Source organism: Sturnira hondurensis, unplaced genomic scaffold (assembly GCF_014824575.4).
Source record: "Sturnira hondurensis isolate 20B ecotype Veracruz unplaced genomic scaffold, ASM1482457v3 Scaffold0006413, whole genome shotgun sequence".
Lineage (NCBI taxonomy): Eukaryota > Metazoa > Chordata > Mammalia > Chiroptera > Phyllostomidae > Sturnira > Sturnira hondurensis.
In genome coordinates this window covers 52387449-52413692 of record NW_028079044.1, presented here as the reverse complement: position 1 = coordinate 52413692, position 26244 = coordinate 52387449, and the positions used below count along the sequence as shown (strand labels likewise).

The 26244-nt window shown below is 65.9% G+C and overlaps 1 protein-coding gene across 5 annotated transcripts; it reads right to left on the bottom strand.

Annotated features, from left to right (window-relative positions):
• Positions 1–1641: 1641 nt before the first annotated feature.
• On the bottom strand, positions 1642–10466 carry PTP4A3 (protein tyrosine phosphatase 4A3). Of its 5 annotated transcripts, XM_037048623.1 has the most exons (7): positions 10150–10463; positions 6755–7639; positions 4983–5075; positions 3651–3781; positions 3064–3138; positions 2498–2670; positions 1642–2171 (listed from the first exon to the last, which is right to left on the bottom strand). In XM_037048623.1, exons 2-7 carry the CDS (start codon positions 6857–6859, stop codon positions 1708–1710), a joined length of 1041 nt encoding a protein of 346 aa, XP_036904518.1. In that variant the 5' UTR covers positions 6860–7639; positions 10150–10463; the 3' UTR covers positions 1642–1707. The 5 variants fall into 5 exon arrangements, with proteins under 5 accessions (XP_036904518.1, XP_036904519.1, XP_036904520.1 ...); XM_037048624.1 differs by lacking the exon at positions 4983–5075 and having other exon boundaries at positions 10150–10466; XM_037048626.1 differs by lacking the exon at positions 2498–2670 and having other exon boundaries at positions 1960–2171; positions 10150–10458.
• Between the last annotated feature and the right edge of the window lie 15778 nt (positions 10467–26244).

The window sequence follows — 26244 nt, the reverse complement described above, 5'->3', positions numbered from 1 at the left end:
AGAGCCCAAGCCGCAGCCTGCCAGTACCTGGGCCCTGTGGGCACCCCGAGGACAGCAGGCCCTGAGATCCCAGCAGAAGGGGCCATTTGTCAGGGTGCCCCCACGGGCTTCCAACTATCGCCAGCTCAGAGGTCCACAGGTGGCCAGTGAGGAAGGGGCTCTGTGGGCCTATGCCCCCCTTCACTCCCCCCCATCCTCCTGGCCCCAGTCCAGGCTGGCACCTGGGCTGGCAACAGAACCAGCTGGGGCCTGGGGTCAGACCCTCTTCATGCGGCCAGGACACCTGGATGGGCTGTTGCCTCCACTGTTCCACCTGTGAAATGGGCAGGAAGGCCTTCCGCCCCAGGCCCCTGAGAAGGTGGATCCAGAGGTCTCCCTGGCAGTGTCCCTGACTTCCTGGAGACCCGCCTGACCTTCAGCTGGCCCTTCCCTCAGCCTCAGTTTTCCATCCTGTGAAATGGGCAGCATGCCCTTCCCTGGCCTCGTCCCTAGAAGCCTCCCTCTGGACCAGACCAGCTGACTGCCCCACCAAGACCACCCCCCAGCCTAGCCTGCCCACTGCCTGTCCTCTCCAGGGCCCCCCTGACCCCTCCCACCAGGAGCACCTCCCCCCTCTCACCTGCCATGGCACCTCCACACCTTTCAAGGTCCAGGCGGCTTGTCCCCTGCCCCCAGCCCCTGAAAAGCTCCTTGGTGGCTGGGCGCCCTACCCCCCACGTTAAACAAGGAGCTGAGGAGGAGGGTCCCCTGGGTTCGGCTGGTGGGTGCAGTCTGGGGATGCTGTCTCCCCTAAAAAAAGCTTCTATGGTCCGACCCATTGGGCACCCTCTGGAGGTTCTGGGCGGGCAGGTCTCCTCCACGCTGGCAAGCCCCTCAGGGAAGCCAAGACTCCCAGAGGCTGAGTCCAGTGGTGGGCAGGGCCACCTCCTCCCGGCAGATGGCCACGCTCTGCATGGCCTGGTGCCGGGGACCTGGCCTAACGCCGGTACTTCCCCCCAGGCCTGCCGCAGCAGGGGGGAGGGCGGGGGTTGGGGACAGGCCCGGTCCCTCCTGGCCACCCGCCCAGGGGCCCCAGCAAGGTGCAGCCCCAGGCCTACCCTTCAAGCACAGAATGGGCCCAGGTAGGGGACACCTGCCTTGCCAGGGTCCGAGTCTCTCCCAAGGCCTCACCCTGGGGCCCCCATTCCTGGGCCCACCTCGTCCCCATGGAAAAGGAACAGGGAGAGCGTGGGGTGCTGGGCAAGCCTCTACCCCAGAATGGGTGCAGGGTGTAGTAGGGGGAGATGAGGAAGGGGCAGGCCAGGCAGGTAGGTACAGGTGAGGGCAGCCTGGACACAGGGAGCCGAGTCGGCCGCCATCCCCCGCTCCCTCCAGTCCTCAAAGCCTGAGATGGGGGGCACCTGCTGAGGGCAGCACAGGGCAGCCACTCACTGGCCACTAGGCCCCGGCCTCTAAGCATCAACAGGGCAGCCTGGAGCCCTGCCTGCTCTGCTGTGTCAGGGAGGTCCCCTGTCCCTAAGCAGAAGAGCCCAGGGACACAGTATGGACACCAGGGGGCAGCCCAGAGCAGCCTGGACCGCAGCCTCCCTGAGCCACCCGACCACCTGGCCCACCCTGCACTCCACTCACCATGCACACACAGCCACAGGGTCCTGGTTTATTGCCTTCGAGTGTCCGGAATAACTGGCCGCCCTCAGACCCAATCATTTAAGATACTGAGAGCAGGTCAGGGTGAGGGGCTGCGGAGGAGGGGTTGGGCCCAGTGTTAAAAAGTACGCCCGCCCCCAACAAAAGGCCAGAGAGGAGAGCCGGGCAGGGAGGGTGACGGCAGAAAGGCCAAGGCCAGGGCCCCAGACAATGCCACAGTGAGACAGACACACAGGGCAGACAGGAGACAAAAGGAAGGGTGGACCTAAAAAGTGGCAGACGGGCAGACGGACTCAGGGACAGACAGGCGGAGACGAGGGTGCCTGGGCGGAGCAGGGTGGGAGGCGGGGGCACGGGGGCGCTGCTGGGGGAGGCCGGGTGGGCAGCCCCGGCCCCAGCACCCGAGCTACATGACACAGCATCGGGCCTTGTGCGTGTGTGAGTCTTTGAACCGCAGTCTCTGTTTGGGCCGGTACTTTTCCAAGTAGGTGAGCTGCTTGCTGTTGATGGCTCCGCGCCGCTTCCTGGGGAGACAGGCCAGGGGTGGGGATCCAGCGGGACCCAGCTCGGCCATCTGCCCTGCCCAGGGAGCTGGAGGCCGGAGGGGCCGGGGCTGGAGCAGAGCCTACTGTCTGGCTAGAGCTGTTCCCACTGCCAGGCCCACCTCCCCAGTTGCCTGCCGTGACCCCTGCTGGCCTTCGACTCACCTGGCTGTCTCCCCCTGCAGGCTGACCCCCTGAGCTCCCTATCTCTGTGGTCCCCAGCTCAGTGGACAGGATATTCCCCCCTGTGCCCACACCCACCCCGGCCACTGGCCGCTGGAGGACAGGCAGGTGAAGCCTGAACAAACCTGCTGTCTGGGAGGGAGGGACCTCAAGGGACAGGGTGCGGCTGGCGCCTAGGGCTGTGCACCGAGCTCTTTGCAGGTCAGCCGTCCCCACTGCCCAGGACCTCAAATGTGACTGTGGACTCACTATGACCGATGAAATGTGAGTGAAAGAGACATGCGTATGCCAGGCAGAGCTACAAGAGCCTTCACATGGTCCACTGTGGCTGTCCCTGCGATCTGGAGACACCACAGGAGATGGGCTGCCCCCACCAATGGCATCAGATGGGTCCCAAGAGCAGGGACACTGTGTGTGGCTCTCAGTGGCTGGAGTCGGGCCCACTCACTCCTGCAGCATGGCCCAGCCTGTCCTGACTCTCGCGGCCTCGGGCTGAGGGACTACAGCCCAGCCCTCCCCTCCCCCGCCCCCCAGCATAGCCCCGCCCCAGTCCTGGGCGATGGACTGCACACCCAGGGCAGCCCCCCAGGGCCAGGTGTACTGCTGGCAGGACTCTGGGCCCCGCAGGGTGGGGAGTCCCCTCCAACCTGGACCCCCAAACTTGCTCAACCAGCCTCATTTGGCCACTCACTGTCGAATGAACTGGATGGCGTCTTCATACTTCATCCCGCTCTCGATGAGGGCCAGAGCCACGAGGACCGGAGCCCTGGGGACAGACAGCAGGGCTGGGTGATTCAGGCCTGTTGGCACCTCCCTCCCGACAGGCTACCCACTGGAGACATGGGGCTGAAGCCTTCACCCTCCCATAGCCGGCCGCCCAGACTCCCCCCAGTGCCCCTCCCTCCCCCGTGAAGGGCGCAGGCTCGAAGCTCAGCTCCACCAACTGGTCCAAATCCCGTTCCCACCTAGCCCTGCTGTGTGACCTACAGTAGGTCAGGCAACCTCTCTGTGCTGAGCTAAGGGTAAGAGCTTGATACTCAGCTACCAGCCCTGCCTGGCCGGTCCTCCCTCGGCCAGTTGCTTCCACCAAACCCAGGCTGTGGAGTGGGACTGGGGTCTTTGTGCCTGGGGAGGGGTATGGCCAGCAGCTCCTTTCTGCTCAAGGACGGACAAAGTTGTAACCACAGCAGGAGGGACTGGAGTCAGACACCAGGAAGGACATCCCCCCTGTGCGAGATCCCCACAGTCAAGCAGGCCCGCCCTGCCCCACAAGCTCACCGTCCCAGGCCTGCCACGCAGTGCACGGCCACGCAGCTGCCGGGGTCATCGCAGAACTTGGCCTTCAGCAGGCTCAGCCAGTCCTCCACCACCTTGCCGGGCGGCGGTGCCCCATCGTCAAACGGCCAGTCCTGCGGAGGGCAGCAGCCCATGAGGACCCCGCCCCAGAGGTGGGTGGGCCCAGGGCTCAGGCCAGCCTCTCCCCAGGCTCCAAAGACGGCAACACCGGGCTGAAAGCAGCCTGCCTCACCGCCTCACACCCGACCAATATCTTCCCACTGCAGTGGAAGGCAGGGCAGGGCCGCCGGATCCTTGTCCTTCAGAGCGGCGCCCGGGTCACAGGACTGGGAGGGGGCAGAGGCAGGGCTCAGGCAGAGCCTGCATGACCCCAAAGCTCCAGTGCCTTCTGCCATTCCAAACAGCTGAGTGGAGGTTAGAAAGTGACAGCTGCCAAAGACAGGGTCCCTGCAGGGACAGGGTCCTCTGGTGCCCAGGTGGCTGAGGCTGGAGCAGAGCTGGGTCGTGCCTCAGTGGGGCAGCTCTGTGCCAGGGAGGTGCCAGGAGACCCGCCCACAGGGGCGTGGCAGCACAGCCACCCACCCTCTGCATGGACTCGGGTCCCCGGGGCCAGGGACCAAGGGAACAGCCCAAGAGTCCCTCCCTCAGCCTCCACAGACAGCCGCCCGGGGCCACCAGGTGCACCCGCGATCCCTCCCACGGCACCTGCTGCCCAGCGACAGGGCCCCAGGCACAGGAAGCCAGCCACTGAGAGGCAGCCTCGAAGCCAGGCCCAGGGCTGCTGACTCCCGGCTTGGCCCGCACTCACTGAGTCTCGGGCATCTGCACGGTGGGGCCAGGTCCCCACCAGGCCTGGCTGCGGGGCTCAGAGCCCCAGCCCCCCATGGGGAAGCACCCCTGCAGGGGGTGTTGTTGCCGAAGTGCCACTGCCCAGGCGGTCCCAGTTCTGCCAGCGTCGGTGGCCTCAGATGGCCACTGACTGAAGCCTCAGGTTCCCCACAACCAAGCCACTCGGGGCCTATCCCAAGGCTGAGAAGCCTCGGGCCTGCCTGCCCTGGCACTCGGGCCAGGCCGGCTGGGGACAAGCACTCTGGAGGTGGGAATGGGCTGCACAGAGAGGAGGTGACTCACTTGAGGTCACACAGCCCAATGCCTGAGCCTCCCTGAGATGTGTCCACATGGCACACCGCCCAGGCACAAACCTGCTGGGCGGCAGGTGGCAGGCGGGAGGGCCGAGGGCGCCTGCCTACAGCACCGTCCAGGCGAAGAGGGGCCCCTCCCCGCCAGCAGAGCCCCCGCGACAGCGCCCCTCACCACAACGGTGATGCCGTCCTTCTCCAGCAGGGCCTTGTCGTAGGTCACCTCGCAAACCCGCACCACGGTGGTGGCCCCATACTTCTTCAGGTCCTGGCAGGGAGGGGAGGAGGCCAGGCTGGGCTGCAGGGCTCAGGGTATGACTCCCCGACCAGTCTGTGCCAGCCCACCTGGGCAGAAAGCCTGGGGCACAGGAGCCACGGAGGGGGCCCCTTGGGGCTCTCAGATGTGCTGGGGGCAAGCGCCTTCTGAGGCAGCCATGCCCTGGCCCGCCAAGCAGAGAGGTGGTGTCCCCACCCCTCCCAGGCTCCTGGTGACCACAGCCTTGAGCACATTACCCCCTCCTCTTGGGGCTCAGGACTCAGCAGGACCCCATTTTCCACACAAACCTCCCAGGTCCCCACGCAGGGACAGGACAGGACCAGCCGGCCCGTGGGCTCTGGCATGGCTCCCACTCCAGGCAGCCCTCCCGGCTCGGGGCACGAATGTTCCACCCAAGGGCTCCTCCAAACGCCACACTGAGGCCGTCAGTCTGGGAGGGGCAGGCCCCCGGGGGCAGGGAGAGGGGGGCGGCAAGGAGAGCCTGCCTGTGCTTAGCTGCTGGTGGAAGGGAGGCGGGCCCTACACACCAGCAGGGAAGCCCCAGGGAAAAGGTCAAGGCCGAGGCCCTTCACAGCCAGGCCCAGGATATTTATACCCGAGGGGTGGGGGAGGGCAGGTGTTCCCCCACTGGCCACGTGCAGGGGCTGCTCCCACCCCCCCGGAGCTATTTCAGGGGTGGTGAGCAGTCAGCTGCTGGGCCTCCCCATCATGGGACAGGGATACCGGATACAGTGAGGTCAGGACAGAGCACCTCCAAGAATTCGAGGGCGGGGGTGCAGGGCTCGAGGTTGTGGGGCGCCCTAGACCCCTCAGTGCCCCCTGGGGTCGAAGCCCTGACCCCAGTCACATGATGACCCTTGACCCTGGCCTCACGTGGAGCCCAGAGCCCGACCACAGGCTGCGTGCTGCGTTCAGTCCCCTCCCAGGTCCCGCCACAGCCTCACGGGTCCCAGATGTGGAGGCGTGACCCTCGAAAGGGCCCCTGGCTCGCATCTGGGGTCCAGGACCATGCTGGCAAGGTGCCTACCACCTGCCCCGTCGAGTCCTCAGGGCGCTTCCTGACCGGGTCTCTGTGTGTAATGGTGGCGAGCACTCCTGCCGCCGAGGGAGGAGGCCGAGGCCCCCAGCAAGCTCCACACACGGCACTCGACCCCCCCCAGGCTTCAACCAGAGGCCGTTTGATGGGACTTGGGCTCTGCAGACACGCCTGGTCCCATCTGCTGGGGATGCGAGCGACGCCCTCGGGCCCCTGGACACTCCAGCGCAGACCCTTGCCCAGCCCCTCCCCACGCGGACACAGGCAGCCTGACACCCCACCAGGCCCGTGCTGATCCGAGGCCGCCAGAGCCTGTGTGGGCTTCCTGTGGCCTGGGCGGGCCTGGTGCTGGCCATGGTGCTGGCCTCCCATTCAGCCACTGTAGGAACCGAGGGTGTGGGCTGCCCCTCCCACCTCTGGACTTGCCTGGGTCCATGCAGCCTGGGGCCCACCTGCTCAAACATCGGCCCCAAGGAGCCAACTGACTGCCCAGCAGTCCTCACCCCAAGCTCTTGGGGGCAGTTTCACGTCCCCCTTGGGGATCCTGTAACCAAGGATGACAACTACAAATTGCTCTCGGGAGGCTGAGGGCAGTGTGGCCAGGTCTGCGGGACACCTGGCTCAGCCCACTCACCTCGACGAAGCTGGTGAGGGTGGCGTTGGTGGGGTTGTGCGTGATGAGGAACCGCATGTTCTTGTAGCTGACCTCCACGGGGGCCGGCCGGTTCATGCGGGCCATGGCTACTCCCCGAGGCGGCTGGGGACACGGGTGGGGGCGGTCCCCAGCCCCCCAGAACCCAAGAACGGGATCCCTGTGCTTGTCCGAGAAAGAAAAAGGCTTTTTAAAAAACCCGCCCCCGCCCCCAGCACAAATATTGTGCAAATACTTGGGGGGGGTAGGATGGTTCGAAAAGAAAACCCAAGTCTTCAAAGAAGAAAACCAAGAAAGAGCCCCCAATGGTCTGACGGGCCGTCCGAGCCCCTGCCTCTCAGAGATGGGCAATCAATTATGAATGATTAATCATAAAAACAATTACTTATAAAAGGGAAAAGAACGGTCAAGAAACTCCAAAAAGGAAACTTGTCAAAGCCCCCAGTCAGTTTGGCCACTGCAGCCGCGTCCCACGCCGCGCCGGTTGCCAGAACGTCCTCTCTGCATAGGTGGGCGGGTGGGTGACCCGTCCCTCAGGCGGCCCAAGCCCTCGAGGACCCAAGGGCAAGCACACTGCTACCAAGCCCACGGCCTCCCTGGGGCGGAGGTCACAGGCAGACAGGCAGCTCCAAGGAGTAGACTTGCATCACGTCACCCCATTGGGGCACGGGGAGTCCTGGCAGGGCGCAGGGGGCTCAGGTGGCCCTGGGCCGGGCGGAGGCCATGGGCAGGCAAGGGTGATGGTGCGGGCCAGAGGTACGGGGGCACCCTCAGCAGCAGGCGCGGCGAGGTTGGACACAGCAGCGCTCAGGGCTGCCGCCAGAGGCCCTCTCCATGAATCCCAGGCCGGTCAGCAGTGGGCAGCGTCTGGGGAGGTGGGGGAAGAGGAAATGAAACGATCAGGGGTCACCGGAGCCCCTGCCCTCCGAGAGGGGTGTCAGCCTGCCCGCCCCCCACCGTCACGTCGATGCTGCGTCTCCCTGAGATCTGCCACAGGAGTTTGCTAAGGGATGACCCTCCTCGGGCCTCGGTTTCCCCATGTGACTGCACGGGAAAGGGCGGCTCCTGCTGGTCCGGCCCAGGGCCCTGAGGCGACAGGACAGCCACCAGGGTGGAGTGCAGAGGAACCCAGTGAGGCAAGGGTTTCAGGATCACACGCAAACCCTCAGGGAGTCCTGAACCGCAACACATGGGTGCCAGGCAGTCTGCGGTGGCAGAGGCCTAGCACCCTGAGCCCAGTGCCCCCAGCCCGTGATCAGCAAACACCCCACCCACACCCCAGACACGTCTGCCTGTCCACTGAGGAATCTCTGAGCTGGGTGACTCTGGGGCAGCCGGTCCTCGGACACAGGGGCTCAGGCATGGAGGCCGAGGGGCTGGGGCCCGTGGGCGAGTGGGGGAGGTTCTGCTCACAGCCTCGATCCACCTACAACACCTCTCTGCTGTCCCCAGCCACTGTCCCCACCATTCGCCCACAGGGCTGGCTGGGCACAGGGGTCAACAAGCCAGACTCTGTCCTCCGGGAGCTCTGAGAAGCAGGACAGATCACAGCAGCCAAGGGCCAGCCGCCGGGCACATGCCGAGGAGGTTACAGCACAGGAGGCCAGGAGGGGGTCGCTCTGGGACAGGGCACCAGGGAGGGACACTGCCAGGCCACAGAGACAGCCGTCAAGCACCCCCACACCTGCTTCTCCTTCCTGGCCTGTGGAGGCCCAGGCCTGGGGCCCCCAGCAACAACACCAGCCCTGAGGTCACAGTCCCACGAGCAGGCTCATCGTTGGCCTCAGTTTCCCCATCTGCACCAGAGGCCAAACAAGATGCCCACAAGATCCCTCCAGCTGTGACCCAGTGGCCCCCAGGACCTCAGCCTGGGTGCAGGAGGGGCCAAAGGCCTTAGACCCCAGATGCCACTGCCGCTCCTGGGCTCAGAGCAGACACCATGTCTCACCCCGACCCTGCTCCTTGAGGTGGTCCCAGGAGGGGAGAGCTCAACAGGGGTGTGGTGCCCCCAGGGCAGGGGAGAGAGGTGGAGAAGGGTCCTGCCCTCAGTCAGCCCCAGCCAGAGCAGCCCTGCAGCCAGAAAGAGACCGCTGTGGATACCCCGGACAGCCAGCGAACAAATGCCTGAGCCTCCCTCGGCGGCAGCACCGCACCACATGCACTCGTGTGCATGTGTGTGTGTATGTGTGTGTGTGTGTGTGTGTTTGCCAGAATGAAGGGGGGAAGGCCCAAGGAAGCCTCAGGGCTCTGCCTCTCTGCCTCCCTGCCTGGAAACACCTGTGGGCAACAGCAGGTGGCCTGGCTCTGCTGCCCAGTGTCCCTGGGCAGGTCCTGAGGGCCGAGGGTCACTGGGCAGAGAGAGGCCAGAAGCCCCTCCATACTACTGCCCACTGGAGCCTGGAGTTGTCACGTGTCGGTGGGGTTCGGGGTTAGGCTGGCTAGGGTCAGAGGTCTGGACAGAGCTTTGTCCCACTGGGTAGTGGAATAAAGGCCACTACCCAAGCTGCCACACCCACCAGTCCTCTGTAGGGTCTGGGACTCCCAGTCGCAGGTGGGAGCACACAGGATGCCCCCTGTCCTCTCCCAGGGGCCTGTGTAGCTCAACAGGCCTTGGGACCACCCCCAGGAAAAGGCCGTCCCTCCTACCCATGCCTGCTCAGTGAGGCCACTCAGCAAGCTCCCCAAGCAGCAGGACCCAAGGCCACCAGCTCCACCCCCTTGCCCACCCCCCACGCCACTGGAGTCCGGAGCCCATCCCTCTGGCCTTCCGGCCACAGCCCACACCCGCTCAGGACCCCAGCCTGCCTCCTCAGGCCCTCACCCTGCCCAGAACAACTGTCCTTTGGAAACCTGTTAGGGGAGGCCCCTCACCACCTGCCTGCAGAGGAGGGGACAGCCCAGGGAGAGACAGAGGCCCTCCTTGGGGCCCTGACCAGGCCAGCGAAGTGCTCCCCGGTTTCCTCGAGCCCAAGTCCAGGAGTCGGGAGTGGTGCTCAGGCCAGTTCAGGGAGCTGGAAACGGCGCTCACCCCTGGTCACAGCTGGCTGAGGAGCCCGCAGGGATAGGAATCCACAGGGCTTCAAGGAGGGCCGGCCCCTCTGGACCCAGAACCAGGAATGAAACCAGGAGGCTGGAGGACTAGAGCTCAGGGGGGCCCAGACCGGGCAAGGCGAGAACACGGGAGCGGGAGCAGGAGCCCATGAGCGGGCTGGGCTCCTGAACGCGGGCTGGCTCCGGTGAGGGCCACCCTGTCCCGCGTCGCATTAGCCCCGGGCGCGCGTGGAGGCTGGTTCCGAGGGCTGCGGCCACCTCCCCGGGGCGGGGCTGGGGTCCTTCCCGGCACGCCCCCCCGCCCGCGCCCTGTGCGCCCGGCTCACCGGAGAGTGAGGGCGTCCTGCCGCCGCCTCCATCCGCACGGGGCCAAACCGGGCCGCGACCAGGAGACCCACGGTGCGGGGCGCTGGCTCCCCGTGGAGGCTCCCGGGGCTGGCGGCCGGGGGCTATTTATAGAGCCCGGGCATCACGTGGGGCGGGGTGGCCGGTGACCGGCTGGCGACCTGGCTTGTTGTGGCTCCCACACCTGCCGCCTAAATATAACTGTGGGTTCGCCGCGCCCGGCAAACAAAGGGGCGGCGGAGGACCCAGCGCAGAGGAAGCGGCGCGGAGGAAGGGGAAATGCAAGGGCAGAGGGGAGGGCCGCTGGCCGCCGCGGGGCGGGGCCCCTGCCGCCGGGCGCAAGGCCTTCCTCCTCCCAGAGCGAGCCTGCGCCGCCCTGGAACCTCCGGGGCTCCCCATGGCCCCATGGAGGAGGGCTGGGGTGGAGCCACGCGGCGCAGAGGGTGCTCCTGATGAGCATCTCGGCCCAAGTCAAGGCTTGGACCCAGAACTTTGAAAATGCAAAGGAAGGTAGCCGTGGCCCAGATGGGTAAACGAGGCTGACACCCCCAGAGTCACTGCTACCACCTTGCCTGGCCATGGCCTCTGCTAAGGCTCCTGCTGGGACCCTGGTCTCACACTGAGGACCTCTCCACTTGCTGAGCACCTAGAGCGTCCCTCACGTCCTCGCTGCCTGGAGGAGCGGCAGCTGCCATTCCCCACCCCGCCCCTAGTGTGCAGGTGAGGAATGGACCCCGTGGAACTCTGAGCCTGCCCAGGGAGCCGCAAAAAGGCAGGGTCCACGGGGTGCTGTCTCCCCAGCACCTCACGCTCCGAGGCTGAGAAAAGCCACCCCCCGCCTAGGAGGCTCTGTGACACTCTCAGACCCTCCCCAGGGCCCTGGCATGCTTCCAGGGAACCCCGGTCCAGACGCACGTGGTCCCCCGACTCAGCACAGGGTGGTCGAGGCGGCCCTCGCACCCTAGGGCTCTCTGCTCCCAGCTCCGGGCTCCCAGCAGCATCTCCCTGGACAGCGGCTCTGGACACTCAGTGTCCCATCAGTCTACCACCGTGACAGCTCACTGGGGTCTGTCCCCCCCACCCCGGACACTGCCAGACCCTGCACACCGTGAATGAGACCGTCAGCCACATCAAGTGGGTGACACACAGCAGCCTAGACAGCTCAAGTGACTTCTTCCAGCCACACAGCCCGGAAGTGGGGCCCCAGTGGAGCTGGGTTCTGCCCCACCAGCCGTGGCTCCCTGGAGACAGGGCCTCTGGGGCCAGCAGCTTCCCACCCCTCCCATCTGTCCAGGTGAAAGCTCCCATCAAGCCCAGGGATCCGCACACAGAGCCCACCCAGCTGCTCGGGCTGCAAGCCTGGGCCCCAGCATCCCTATCCCCCTCGCCCGGGGCGCCCACTCGGGCCAGCCTGGGGGGCACCTGCTGCCCCTGGCACAGCCCCAAGCCCTTCAGAGAAGTCTATTTTTATCAGGCAGGAGCCGTTCCTGGAAGCCTCCCAGAGCAAGCCCAAGTCCACACACTGCCGTGGGGGGGCCTGGAGGGGGGATCTGCCAGGACAAGCCCTCACTAACCCCCCAGAAAGCCTCCCAGAGTCCGCCCACCCTCGCACACAGCACCCCGGGGTCTAGCCCCCACTGACAACCGCTGCTGCTGCCTCCCTCCCCGCTCCCCTGCCCTGTCCCCTCTCCCGTCAGCACGCGCCCTTCAGGGCAGAGAGCAGTCCACCCCAGGGAAGGCGGGTCCCGGAGGCAGACACAGAGGTCGTCGATTCCGCCCAGCCTCCGGCACTTGGGGCTGGCACCAGGAGCACCCCTACTTGTTTGTGGACAAATGACCCAACGTTCTGGGCAGAGGTCCAGACCTGGGAAACTTCCAGAACGCATCACGGGATCTCAGCCCCTGAGGTCCAGAAGAGCCTCAAAGGCCGCATACGCTGTCTAACCCTGGCTCGCACACCCCGCTTGCTCACTGCTCCTTGGCATCTCCTTCCGCCTTCGGGCAGCTCCCCAAGTTACCAGTCCCTCCTTCTAGCGCCTGCTGAGTGCCCACTGCTGGGATGTGACCAAAAGGAGGGAAGCCTCCCAGTGGGATCCGTCCTCACGCAGGCAGGGGCTGCAGAAGGCCGAGGTGGAGCATCAGGTGATCAGGGAGGGCTTCCTGGAGGAGTGGGCCTGGAATGGCATCGTCAGGGCTTGGTCAACTGCTCTGACTCCTCGTGTGGCCCGGGACCGTCATGTGCCCTCTCTGGGTCCTGTGGCCTCCTCTACAAGAGGAGAGGGAAACCACTGTGTGCAGTGGGGGCATCTCCCAACCAGTCCCAGAACCCCCTCACCACCACCACCACTGTGAGCTGGCTACGGAGCTGTGTGTGAAATAGGCTTCAGTATCCAAGGGGCCAGGCCCCTTTTCTACCCACTGGGGTCTCAGGGTGGCAAAGACACCTCCCAGAGCTCAGCTGCCGCCCCACAGGCCCGAGAGGGTCAGCCCCGCCACACAGGTGGTTTCTGGTGCCCACAGGACATGGCACTTGCCTGCCCACACAGCCTTCCCACCAAGGCCACCCTCCCGTGCTGTCAGCCCGCGGCACCGCCTGGACAGGCCACAGCTCCACCACAGACCAGAAAGCTGTCGTTGCCACCCTCAGAGGCAGCTGGGTGGGCGGGCAGGAGGGCGCAGGGCAGTGCGACTCCTGCTTTGATCCGCCCCCCCCCCCGGGGGGTGGCGTTAAACCGGGATCAGGCTGCCCGTGTTCACAGTAACCAGGAGTGGCTGGTGCCCACTTTGCCGTAGAACCTGAAGCTCGTCAGCATAGAACAGATCAGAAGCCCCCCCTGTACTGGGGGGGCCGGGTCCCCGGTGCTCCACTGATTCACTTTGTACAAGGGGGTTAACATGGCCCCACAGGCCACTGAGAGCACCCAGCATACGAGGGAGCAGGAGAGGGTGTGGTCAAACCAGCACCCAGTGGCCATGCGGCCATGGGTCACGTGTGGCAGCCGTTCTGCCTCCCACACCTCCAGGGTACATGATGACGGGGGACCGGAGCCCGCCTTGTGCGCACCGGCTGTCCTGGGGTGGTTTTTCACAAGCCCTCCTTTCAGCACCGCAGCCTGGCAATAAACGGCCGGCCGAGCCTTCGCTGCTGCGCTCTGGCTCGCATTTAACAGAGAGGACATGGGCACAGAGGGGTTCCTGAACTGCCAAGGGGAAGGGGGACCCAGTCCCCCCTCCTGTCCTCGGATGCCAGCGCCACAGCTGGGAGGCTGGGGTGCGTGACAGTCCCAGAGAGCCTGAGACGAGAGGACGCATCTCCACGTGGCCCAGTTGCAGCTCCGAGAGGACGAGGTGCCCTCACCAGGGCGACCCCTCGCCCCATCTGACCCAGGAAGCCACTGAGCCAGAAGTCCTGAGGCCCCTGGCAGCGTGCTCCCTGGAGGTCTGCCCCAGGGTGGCCACAGGCAGGCCTCCAGCCACCCCAGCACCCACACCCCCCCACCCGGCCACCCCAAGGAGGCGGCCAGGAGCCCCGCCACACTCACCCGAGTCCCCGGTCCTGGACTCCCTTGTGGCTGCACCCCCAGCCTGGCTTTATCCCCATCCGCTTGCCCGCCCTCCAGCGTCAAAGGCCCCAGACCCCCGCCCACCCGGAGCGGGCAGGGAGACCGGGCACTGGCAAGGGCCCCCGGGAGGTCCCTGCCGCCCAGCCTCTGGCTCCGGCCTCTGAGGGCCGCCAACAGCTGGACAGGGGGGCTGGGACATGGGTCTGAGGTTGCAGGGGCACCCCGGTCCCAGGGGGAAGAAAGGAGAGCCCCTCCCCCACTGGGCCAGGCACTGGGGCTGGAGCGGGTAGGACAGTCCCCAGGGCCCTGTAACTGCAGGCAGAGCTGGGGGGCAGCGGGGCGAGAGTTTCGGGCACGGAGCCAGCAGGGAGGGGAGTCCCGGCGCCAGCACCCGGACCTTGCAGCTGGCAGGGGGCAGCGGGGGATGGGGGTGTGAGGAGGAACACGGGGTGGGGGGAGGGGCGAGGGTCTCCTTGGGCCTCTGCCCTGTCTCCCCTGCCCACTCCACGTGAGCTGGGAAGAGGGTCTGAGGGCCCTCCCCTTCCCAGGCAGGCTCACCGCACTCCCACCACCCCGCCTGCCCACACTGATACCCCTCACCCTCAACCTGAGTGCCCCTCCCCTGCCCACCCCCCCACCGCCTGCTCGGGGGTCCGAAGGGTCTCTCCCATCAGCCTAGCTCTTCCCAAGTGCCCCTGAGCTCCAAGGCGTCCAGCTCACTCCCCTGCGGCCCTTTCCTCCGGAGAAAGGGGGGAGCTGGCCAGGCGGTTGATGAGTTACCCTGCCCTGCTGCCCCACAGGCCCTGCTCCGGCTGAGGAAGTGGGAACCCCCACCACTGGGGGAGGGACTGTTCCTGCCACCCAGGGCCAAGGTCGGCTGCCCCTCCCCCACCAGGACGCTGCCCCAGGACGATGATGTCCTGAAGGGTGGGGCTGTCTCACCCGACCCTGGATGGGGGTTGGGGGGGTCTCAGGCCGTCCAGTCTCCTAGAGGGAAATTCCTGGGGACCAAGATGGCCCCCAGACGCCCACACGAACGCCCACCCTCCAGGGGAGCAACGAGGAGCAATAGCCATGGGAGGGACCTACCCCCCCACCCGCCACCCAAACCTCCCTCCAGTCCCACCCCCTCTGCACATCCCCCAGGCGGGGACAACCTCGGGGACCATCCTATACAGCGGGAGGGACAGCTCCACAGCAGATACCAGGTCCAGCTCCAACATGACTCTCAGCAGTCCCCGAACCGCCCAGTAGACCAGGAGCCCTGTGGGGACACTCACTGGTCGGGCCACAGATAGGGACCTTGGGACCAGGCGGCCCAGCCAGGAGGGATGGGGACCCTCCCCCACCAGCAGCCCTGCACCCACTCTGTGCCCTCGGACCATGCCCATCTTTCCAGCTGTACATAGCAGGGCTAGGGGCCTCCCTGCAGCCTTTGACATTTGCCTCTGAGGTGCGTTGCCCCCCTTTCTGAGGCCGGGAGCCCTGCCTTGGTGCCCAGAAGGACAGAGCCTCCCACAGTGGAGCACTGCCCATCCCTGGCTCCAACCAGCAGTCTCATCTTGGAGTGGACGAGACTGGACTCATCCAAGGGCCCAGACCCAGGCCCCCAGATAGGCAGGGCCCTTGGCTGCTGGCACTGCATTGGCCCCTCACTGGGCTGGCCGGGGCATCTGGGAGCAGTGTTCGGCCCCACGACAACCCCTCCCCGCATGCAGAGCCCCCAGTCCTGGGGGCCTGAGACTGGCAGCAGCTCCGGCCCCAGAGCTTGCTTGCCCAGAGCAGGGGTCGTCTGGCTGGGAACTCTGGGCCCCCGGGACGCTAGACATGGGCCATGAGCTTCAAATCTCAGGCCCGACCTCGACATTAGACCTGCAGCCGCCACTACGGGCATTTCCCTGCCGGGCCTGGATGGCTGGCCCCGGCTCCTGGCACTGGGCCCCAGGTCTCCCAGGCCCCTGCAGTCCGTGCCCAGAGCAGGCATGGAGTGCCGGCAGGACACAGAGTTTCAAGACCCACTTGGAGCTAATGGCCCAAGAGGCCCTCAGAGGCCGCCCTGCTGGCCCCCAGCTGGGCCCTGCCAAGAGCGAGGAGGCCTGGCTCCGGGCGCTCAGAGCCTCCCATGCAGGACCCTCAGCTGACAAAGAAACCCTGGGCCACAAACCAGGTTCTGGCCCAGGCTGTGGAGAACCAGCATGGGTGCTGTGACCCTCACAGAGGGTCCCTGTGGCCCAACGGTCCCTCTCGCTGCTTGGAGGAGGCTACCCACCAAGTTCTTACCCACAGGTGAGAAAATAGGGACTGCACCCCATGGGTACCCAGCCCACCGGTGCCTGCGGGGGGTGCCACGTGGTCTGGTGGGCAGGGGTAGGGCACGCACGCAATGCATGGTCTCCTGTTAAGCCCCTTCTGCAGCAAAGATTCAGAATTCACTGGATTCGATGTGCCCACCTGCACAGAGCCAGGCCTTGGACCCTGGACCAGCTCTGCAGAGGGGCAACTATGGCTCCCTGGGACCCCTGGACAGTGCCAGGGCAGGAGCCCCGAGCGCCTGGTTGGCCACGCAGCTCCTCCCTGTCATTCCCCAAAGGCGGCGGGTAGGGTCGGATCCCACCCAAGCATCCTCAGACAGAGCAGCCAATGTCCTGTGCCCATCCTGCCACCCTGCACCCACTTGAGAGGTGAGGAGCAAGCTGGCCTGTCCCCAGACTTAGGGTGCTGTCAGGAGGAGGCTGTGCACGCCTATGGGCCCCCAGGGTGGTGGGGCCTGGGGGCATCGCCGTGCGGTGGCCCCTTCTGCTCCCCAACGCACCCAGAAGCCTGGCCGAAGCAGGAGGCAGGCACCCACTGCCCATGTCTCTGGAGAGGAGGCTGCAGCCCAGGCAGAACACAGGCCCAGGGGCTGCCCACGGCTCTGAGTCCACACTCAGCCCCTGCCGGCCCCCTAGTGTCCACATGTCCCACGAGTGTCTCTTCCCTGGGCCCAGTGTCCAATCCTGGGCAGTGGGGGGAAGCCCAAGGTCCCCTGCGCATACGCCACATAATGGCTTCACTTCACACGGCCACCTGGGCACAGACCCTGCCCCACATCCATCCTCAACGCAGTCCTGGAAGGCACCCCCACCCCCTTTGATGCGTGAGGCCCCAGGTGGGCTCTTTCTGCGCAGTCTTTCCCCTTAGAACAGCCCCTGGAGGGGAACAGAGGCCCTGCCCTTCCATAGATGTCAGGGATTCGAAAACCCCTCACCCAGCTCCTACTTTATTCCCTGGGGTCCTCCCCTACCACCCGCCTGGAACAGGGCCACAGGGTCAGGTGGGCCAGACCAGGGAGCGAGATTATGGAGGTGGCCAGGGCTGCTGGCCAAGGTCGTGGTGGACGCACGTCAGAGGACCCCGCAGGAGCTACAGGAAAGAGCTCTGGCCTGGCCTTGGGAGGCGGCGTCCAAAATACCTGCCCCACCACCCTGCGAGGACTCGGCTGGGCGAACGTAGGTCTTGCAGCCCTGGCACTGCCAAGCTGGGTGCGGAAGGTCACAGCTATTCTGGGTTGGGCTGGCAGAGAGAGGTGGCCCACCCCCTGTCCTGTGCCCCTAAAGAGCCCATGCAAGAGGGACACCCAGGCCCAGCAAGCAGGTCGCTGTCCTCAAGACACAAAGGGGCCGGCCCCTGGGTCCCCCCAGGTGCCCGGGTCCTGCTGCGGACCCCGCTCCAGCAGTGTTTCCTCCCTGGTCCGTCCTCTTGGGAGAAAAGCCTGTAGGGACAGAACAGGCCAGGGACCCACGCCAGCAGTGGCCAAGCCCAGGCCCTGCGATCCACAGGAGGACCACACCCACCCACAGGAAAGCAGGCCACACTCGCCGGGGGCAATGCAGGCGCCTGTCCCAGCCTGCGCCTCCTCTCCTGCGTTCGCTACGCAGGATTCACCGAGGATGAAAGGCGCTCTGCTCGGGCAGGAGGAGGGACAGGAGCCGGGTTCCAGTGCTGGGGCCCCTACCATGTCCCTGAGTCCCTGAGTCACCTCACCAGGCAGCTGTCAGCTGCCCTCCGTTAGAGCAAGGACTGCCGGGCACTGGACACCCAGGGCGGAGCCACTTAATCTCACTTTGAAGACTCGAACCAAGGGTCTGCCCGGCCAGGTAGTGTGGGCAGGTGAGGTAGGTTGATCTTTCCAATGGAGTTAAAATTCACAGAACAGGACGCTCGCCATTATAACTAGTTTCAAGTGCACACTCCAGTGGTTTTCAGTGTGGTCGGGGTTTTGTGGTCATCACCCACGCCCTAATTCCAGAACATTCCCATCGCCCTCCAAAGAAACCCCACATCCACTAGCAGCCCCTCCCCATGCCTCCCCCTTGTCAACCACCAAACCACTTCCCATGGCTCTGGGCCCACCTCCTTCCACCGGTCACACGGGACCACATGTGGCCTCTGAGGCTGGCCCCTGTCACCCGGCACCGAGTCTTCCACCGTGTGGCCCAGGTCGGGACATCGTTCCTTCCTGTGTCTGGGTGGTGCCCCATGGCGTGGAGAGGCCACAGTGTGCCATCTGCTCCCCGGCTGAAGGACACAGGGGTCGCTCCAGATCTACCTGCTTCTCACCTGGAGGGATTTGGCACCACGCAGGCGGCCAGTGTGCTGGTCCTCCCAGCCTCTCCTCCCAAGGCAGTGGGGGCAGCGGGCCAAGGCGACCCCACTCTGACCTGGGGTCGGCCAGCTCTGCCTTGGGAAGTAGCCAATCCCCCGCAAGCGGAGCCTGGGAGGCAGCTGTCAGGCTGCATCGTAGAGTCCACGCTTGGGAACCACCAGGGACCCTCCTGGGACGTGCCAGTGGCTGCCTGTCCTCAGCACACCGATGTCCCCAGAACATGCAGTCACCAGAATTGGCCAATGGACATGCTTCCCGGCAGTGTGCTCCAGATCCCAGATCCTGCCCCGGGCCCTGGTTCTCACGCTCACTTCCTCACGGGGGTGGGGAGATGTGTGGGGCCCTGAGACCCCAGCAAGTTCTCAGGAGGGCTGTGCCTCCGAGGACCCTGAGCCAGAGGCTCTCAAAGGGAGGGGTGGGGGGAAGGGGAAGAAGGGGCCGCCTGGGGCTGCTCCTCGGCCCCCCATGGCTGGCAGGGCAGGGCGGGGCTGTCGGACCCCCTAGCCCACCAGGTCTGTCTAAAGACAGACGCCTGGGCAGCCAAGAATATGGGACGCAGGGCTCCCTGGGGTCAGTGTTCCTCCTCAGGCCATGCAGGCCCAGCTGGCAGCGTATGTGGGAACGGTCCCCAGGCCCAGGCGGCCACACTCAGGCCAGTTAGTGGGCAGCAGGGCACGTCCCGAGAGGAGGACACCCAGGCTCTGATCCTTCTCCAGGCTTGTCCAGCCCCGCGGGGTGATAGGGGAGGGGCAGGGAAGGAGGGGCTGGGGGCAGAGAAGAAGGCCTCGACCTCCCCAACAGACAGACAGCCCCCACCCACATACCCAGAGACCGTGACCTCCTGAGGCAGGACCCTGCCAGGCCTCACCTGGGGCTCCTGTGTGGAAGAGGTAGCTCACAGGGCAGACAGACAGATGGACGTGCTCTGTGAAGAGTTCAGTCTATGCCCCAGCCATGTGGACCCAGAGCTGCCAGCTCTGCCTGTTCTGTCCCCTCCGAATTCCCTGCCCCCCTGGCTCCACCCAGGGACCCCCAGCTCTGGCTGTCCTCTGTCCTCACAGGCCTGAGGGCCCCAGGGGACAGCCCTTCCGGTGACTTCCTGCCAGGATGGCCGGGGGAAGGGTGGATGAGGCCTCCAGATGGCCTCCGCTGGCTGCCCTGCAGAGGCGACCCGTGGGAACAGTCCTGCACCACCTCCGCCTCAGCGGGGAGGGGTGGGGAGAGCCAGGAGGGCAGGGTGCCCTGCTCGCAGAGCCCCGACTGCGGCTCTGGGGCGCCCGGACACACTACCCCCTCTTACCCCTCTCAACGTCCCCAGGAAAGGGCTGCGTGCCCCCACTTATGAAGAGGAAACTGGGGCACAAACAGGCGGTAACACCAGGACCGCCTCTGCTCAGCAGACGCCCCTTTCGTGGCCAGCCTGTCGCCTCGCCAGCTGCGGTGTCTCAGTGACCCGGAGACCGAGGCCAGACAGCAGAGGTTCCCCGGCCGGCTGAGCCGTGGCCGAGCTGGGATGGGGGCCCCGCCCCTCCCCCACACACCTGGAGGCCCTCTCCAGCTGCTCTGCGGACAAGGCCCCGGCCGAGCACGGCACAACCCCCGCTGAAGCAGCCCACTGCCCCACCTGGCCCCCTGGCAGGGGTCTCAAGCTCAGACACCCAGCCTGCCACCTGGGAAACAGGTGGCAACAGCAGCCACCACACTGCTTCCCATGAGGGTGGGCGGTGTCCGGGACAGCCCCCTCCCTGCGCCGAGAGACCCACAGTGTCGCCACTGGGCTCCCTTGGAGTTACTGACTCAGGCCCTGAGCTCTGGGGGTCCGCTTTCGCCCAGCTCCCCCTCCGGGGCCCATCCTCCAGCCACTGAGATGTCCACATCCCTCAAGCCCAGGCCAGAAGCCCCCTCCTCCCAGCAGCCCATCTTGACTCCCTGCTTCTCCATGCACTTCAGGAAGGTGACTCCTGTCTCCTGTGGGTCTTGTTCACCCATGGGACCCTCTCAGGATCAGGCGCTCCTCTCTCCGCCTCCCTCCATCTCCCACAGGGACTGGGACAGGCCTGGGCAGCCCCCTCCAGAGGTACAGTTGCAAGGTCAAGATGGAGGGGCCCAGAGCCCAAGGTTCTACCTACGGGGCCAGGAGGAGTTCACCTGGGTGACCAGACGCACGTTCCCACCTGCCCACAGCTGCGTTTGTGACAGGCCACCCGGGGGTGCTGGCACATCAGCAGGGGCCCCTCCAGACCTGGGCCCTGGGCCCCACGGAAAGGAGTGCAGGGTGCACCAGAAGGGGCATTTCCAGCAAGGTGCCAGACAGTGCGCGAGGGCCCCTTGTTCACGCGTCATCGAGGACACGTCCGGGGCCCAGACCCCACCTCAGTCAGGGTTTCTGGAGCACCCCGGATGCCGGGATTGGAACAGCTGCACCCTGGAGCACCCACAGGTGACTGCCCAAGGCTGCCATTCTCAGCGTCAGCGAGCCTGCGGCCATCTGGTCATGTGCGGCAGGCGCAGGGTCAGAGGGAGGCAGCGGGGCTCACGTGGCTGGGCCCTAACCCCCAAGGCCACCGACTTTGTCCTGACCCCTGCCCAGTCTACTGTGGGGTCCATGGTCTCCAGCTCCCCATTCTCCAGACAAGAAAACTGAGGCCCAGGAAGGAAAGAGCAGGCCCAGGGTCACACAGAGGGGGGCTGGCAGACCTGGGCCATCTGGACAGAACAGTGGGGTCCTTGTGGGGAGCCCCAGGCCCCCCGGGTACCCCCTGGGTTCTGTATGGTGATTCCCTCAGATGGGCCCCTGGGCAGCGGGCCAGAGAGAAGTGAAGCCCAGAGGACACTGAACGGCTGACCCGGCCGGGACAGAGGGGAGAGAAAACGTTTGCTTTGGCAGAGCTGGACCAGGGAGGGAGAGAGGAGGGGCTGGAGTCCCAGCACCAGCTGGCAGGGGACCTTCTGTGGGGAATGGGGGTGGGGGGGTAGGCAGAGCTGACAAGTGGGAGAGCCTGCTGTGTGTGACCAAGGACTCATGGGGGTGGTGATGGACCACACAGGGGCAATCGGGGCGGGGTGGTGGGGACCCTCTGCCCCCTCCACCCCTGTGCCGCTTCCAGGAAGCCTGAGTCACAGGCGGGGCCCCGGAGAGTGGCCGGGAGCACCAGTCCCTTGGGAATCGTGCAGGGCAGGGCTGCCTCCCCAAGCTGGGCCACACGGCTCTGGGGTCTCTGCTCTCAAGGGCGTGGGAACAGACTCCTCTGCTCCTGGGCCAGGCTGGGAGTGGGGGGAGGATTGGGGACAGCAGGTCCGAGGCCCATTCTACAGAAGGGAAAACTGAGACTGAGGGCAGAGCCTCCGGAAGCTACCCCGTCACCCACTGGGCAGGAGTGCCCTGGGCCACCCCACGGGGGACACTGGGGGGGACACGTGGCAGCCCCCTCCCTGAGTCCTTGGTGAGGACATCAGCCCCTAGCCACGAGCCCAAGACCCCCAGGCCCTAAGGTCAGAGCCTTCCTCCCAATGCCCCCACTTCTAGGATGATACCCCAGGAAAGTTGGACCCTGACAGGCACTGCTCCATCCCACCAGCCTGTTCTAGAGCATTCTGCAGCTCCTGCTCCCAGGCCCCCCAGAACCCGAGTCCTGGAAGGGAGCCACAGCACACACTGCAGCCTGCGGGCCAGGCCGCCCACCACCCATGTCAGCAGTGGTGCCCCTTACATGGGGACACCAGAAGTCCTGGGGGACCTGTGTGCACCTCAGGGAGCACTCAGCAACCGGGTGGCTGGCCACACCCTGCAGCAGAGGGACCTCCGCTTCCACTCTGCAGATTGGGAGCCTGAAGCAGGGATTTGAACCCAGGCCTGCGGAGACCAGAGCCACACCCCTGCTGTGAGGGGGTGGCCAGGGTCCTGGGGTCTCCTTCACGGGGAGGACAATGGAGGTGAGGGCCGAGCAGGGAAAGGTGGAGTCAGAGGACTGGCCCGAATTCCAGGCACCCAAGTTCTCCCGACTGGAAGGTCCCACCCCCACCCAGCCCCCTCTCTGGATCCACCCACCACCCTCAGAAGAGTGGCCAAGCAGGGCCACCAGAGGAGGTGGGTTCAGAGGACCCAGATGGGCAGGATTAGTAGATGGGCTCCGGGGAGGACAAAGACAGGCCAGTGCTAAGTGGGTCCCAGAAAGCAGCCTCCAGCCGGCCCAGCGGGTCTGGCTCTAGAAGGGGCAGGGCCAGGCAGGAGGGCCAGAGCCAGCCTCTGGGGGCTGGCAGTCCCAGCAGCAGCTTCTGAGCCCCGACACTGGGCAGCACGCTTTACACTCTCCTCGCCTCAGTTCCCCCATCCACAAAGTGGGGTCATAACGGGTGCCAGGGGTACATCTGGAGCAAGAGGGGTGACCTCAGGGACTGCGGCCCCGGCAGCCATGCTGCCCACCCTGCCCACCCCCAGCTCAGCTGCAGCAGTGCACTCAGACCCTCCTCACCCTGACGGCCTGGCCCCCCAGGTCACACCCTCGCCAGGGGGTGTGCACCCAAGCCCGTGGTCTGCAGACGAACCACCCTGCTCCGGAAGGCCTGCTCAGGGCCCATGGGGTGGGATGTCGGTGGTGCTTGTGGGGGAGGTCAGGCAGGGGCCATACCATCCGGAAGCTCCCCTGGGCCAGGGGGACCCGCTTCCAAGTGGCTCACGATCCCAGCTGCCAAGCTGGCCTGTCCCTGTCCCTCTGCACTGAGCAGACCTCGGAAGGGCTGCCATGGGCTGGCGTCCCGGGGCCGAGCTGTCCCTGAGAGCAGCTGCAGAGCATTCACAGTGTGGGCCCCGTCAGCCAGCGCTGAGACAGAGAGGGGCAGGCGGACGGCTTCAGGGGCCAGCAAGCTGCACCTGCCTAGGGGAGGGGCCACACCTGACTGACAGCACCAGGACTCCCTACGGGCGCAGGGGGGAGGGGGGAGCGGCGGCAGGGTCTCCAGCTAAGCCCGGAAGTTCCAGCCCTTTCCTGCCTGCTGGCTTACACCCCTCGTAGGGTTGACACATCCTGAGTGCTTGTGCAGGAGCCCACCAGAAGGCCCCCGCAGGGAGAGCCGGCAGGGGAGGCCTGCAGGCCAAGCAGATGTTAGGCAGTTGAGTGGGGCAGAGTGCTCTGGTGTATGCAAAGGGACCCCAGCCAGGGGCGCCCCCACCAGCCCCGCTGGCCCCTCAGCCCCTCCGACTTGGGGTCCTCCAGTTCCCTACCTGGAGCACCCCCCCAACAGATCAGACCCACCTCCTGGCCTGTGCCCCCGGGACACCACAGCAGAGAGAGCCAGAGGACGGCTCTCATGGAAGACCCCATGGTCCACGGCTCCCACCAGGGCGGAGCCTGGACACCCATGCTGCCCACGTTCCTGGCCCAGCAGTTAGGGCTGAAAGGGTTGGGGTGGGCGCCTCTGGGCACGGGGCGGGGATTCGGCACCAGTCACACTGCATGGGCGCCCCCTTGTGGGCAGGCTGGCTGCACGGGCTGAGGAGGGGCTGGCTCCCCAGCCCCATGGGCCTCCCCCCCAACCTTTATCATCCTCCTCTAGGGACCTTCATTCAACCTGGGAGGACAGGACTGGGATGCTCAGTGTCGCCAGCAGGGGGTGCTTTCCTGGTTTGGGTATGGAGCCGGCCTCAGTCCCAAGAATCCCACCAGGGTCTGAGAGGGGCCCCTGGAGAGTGAGGGGCAGGAAGGGTTCCTGCCAGGCATCAGACACATGAGGGGCTGCCAGGGCCTCCGGGAGGGTAGGTGGGAGCGAGCGAGGTGCCCTCCCTAACCCAGGGCCCCCACGTACCAAGGGGTGCTTCCAAACTTGTGTGGGTGAAGTGGGCAAGCTGCAGGGGGCTGGGGACAGGTGGAAAGCAAATCCTCACGCCTTCCACCCGGACTGTCAGAGTCTGGGGCCCAGTCACCGGCACGCTGCTCTCTACGGTGGGCCTCCCCTGAAGGCTCAGGTCCTCTACGTGGGGGCCAGCCTGCCGGTGGTTCTATCTGCACCCTTCTTCCCCTGGGCCTACAACCCCTGACCCTACCCTGGACAAGCCCTAACCGTACTCCCCCTTCAGGGACTGGAGCAGAAATTTCCTCCTCCAGGAAGCCCCCTAGCCTCACTCTTTTCCTCCCACAGGTATTGTGCTCCCGTCTCCTGGGTACAAACTCCTCTGAGGGGGGCAGCGACCCCTCCAGTGCCCCCCAGGGCACCCCAACCGTGGACTGTGCCCAACAGGGTCCTCTGGGTTTGGTTGCTGGGCAGGTGGGGTGAGCCCAGGGTCGGAACACCTGCTCTCCCCACAGTGTGAGGGTGCAGGGTCAGACCCTCCCGGGCTGATGCCCTAGGCTTTGTTCGGCCGGGTCCTGGGACTCCAAGGCCTCTCCCAGGACCACTGTCTCAGTTGGTGAAAGCGCCAGGGCATCCTGCATCCCCAGCAGGGGACAGCAAGGAGACTCGAAGACCAGAAAGCTTCCGCACCCGTGTGTGGCGGCCACCAGAGGGCAGCGTGGCTCTAAAAAGGATGGGGCTGGACTGCCTACGCGTCCCACCACCTGCAGCTGCTGACCTCCTTCCGTGGGAACCATTCCAGAGAGGCTGAGCCCTCACCCCCGGAAGCTGCCACTGCTGAAAATGTGGCCTCGCAATGTGCTGAGCTCCCTGTCACAGGCGTGTCCAAACAGCCACCGGCAGACGTGGAGTTCTGAACCAGATAGGGCCAACCGCAGAGCCCTGGCTGCCCCACCACGCACCAGCAGAGCCCACAGGGACTTTGTTTACAGTCCTTTCCGCAGGAGGAAGGCTGCCCCCGGCCCCCAGCTCCCCACCCCCGGTTCTCAGACGCAGGCTCTGCAGGTGGGCGTGTACCTCGGGCACCGTCCCCAGGCCAGCAGATGTTCAGGGTCTGGTCACATTCGTGTGGGGCTTGCAGGAGGTGGCAGGACCCCCGGGTGGGCAGGCAGCCTGGGCAGAGTGGCAACGCACTCAGCACACTGCGGGGGCAGGAGCGGGCTGCCTCCCCCAGGGTGGGGGCGCACTGGGAGAAGTGCGGGTCGGCAGGGGGCCTCGGGCTCTGGCCAGCAGCCCCAGGCTTTGCAGCACCCAGCTCCCCTCCAGATTTCAACGCTTAGCCTCAGGATAAATGTTCTGGTTTGAAACATAAGTGGGCCCCACACTTGGCGAGGCAGTGAACACCCTACCTTGGAGGGAACCGAGCCCACCGAGGCTGCTCCGGGGGTGGACGAGGGCGGAGACGCCCCTGCCAGGGGCGGGGCCGGTCTGGGGCCCCGGACACAGCAGCATCCGAAACCCCTTCTGAGGAATTTTCTGGGAACCGGTTTACGAAGCATGGGAAGGACTAAGCGCCACCCAGCCCCCCACACCTATACACCAACCCTGCGTTTGCAGGGGGTTCCCTCACCTGGTCCCAGGCCTGGGGTCAGGCTGCCAGCGGGGGTAGGTGCAGACAGACCCCCGCACTGGACCTGGGGCATTTGGACACCTGAGGAAACAGGACTGCAGCTTTTCTCCCACCCAGAGGGGCCCGAGCTACTGCTTCGACTTTGTCTAGGGCCCCGGGAGTTCCCTCTGCCCCTGTTGCGTCCCACAGCCATGTCGGGCAGACGCAGTGACAGAAGGATGCCAGGGAGTGCCATGGGCAAGTGACACAGTGGCAGCCTCCAGTCCGACCGTGAGGTGCACCTGACCCTGCACGCGCCCTGAGGCAGGGCTGCTGCGGTCCCAGGAGGGGGGCCACCCAGATGACACCCAGTGTGCGGAAGCGGGGGGTCGGGTGACACCAGGCATGTGCCTCCGCAGACGCAGCAGGGACCACCTCCCCCCCCCCCCCCCCCCCCCCCCCCCGCCCCCCC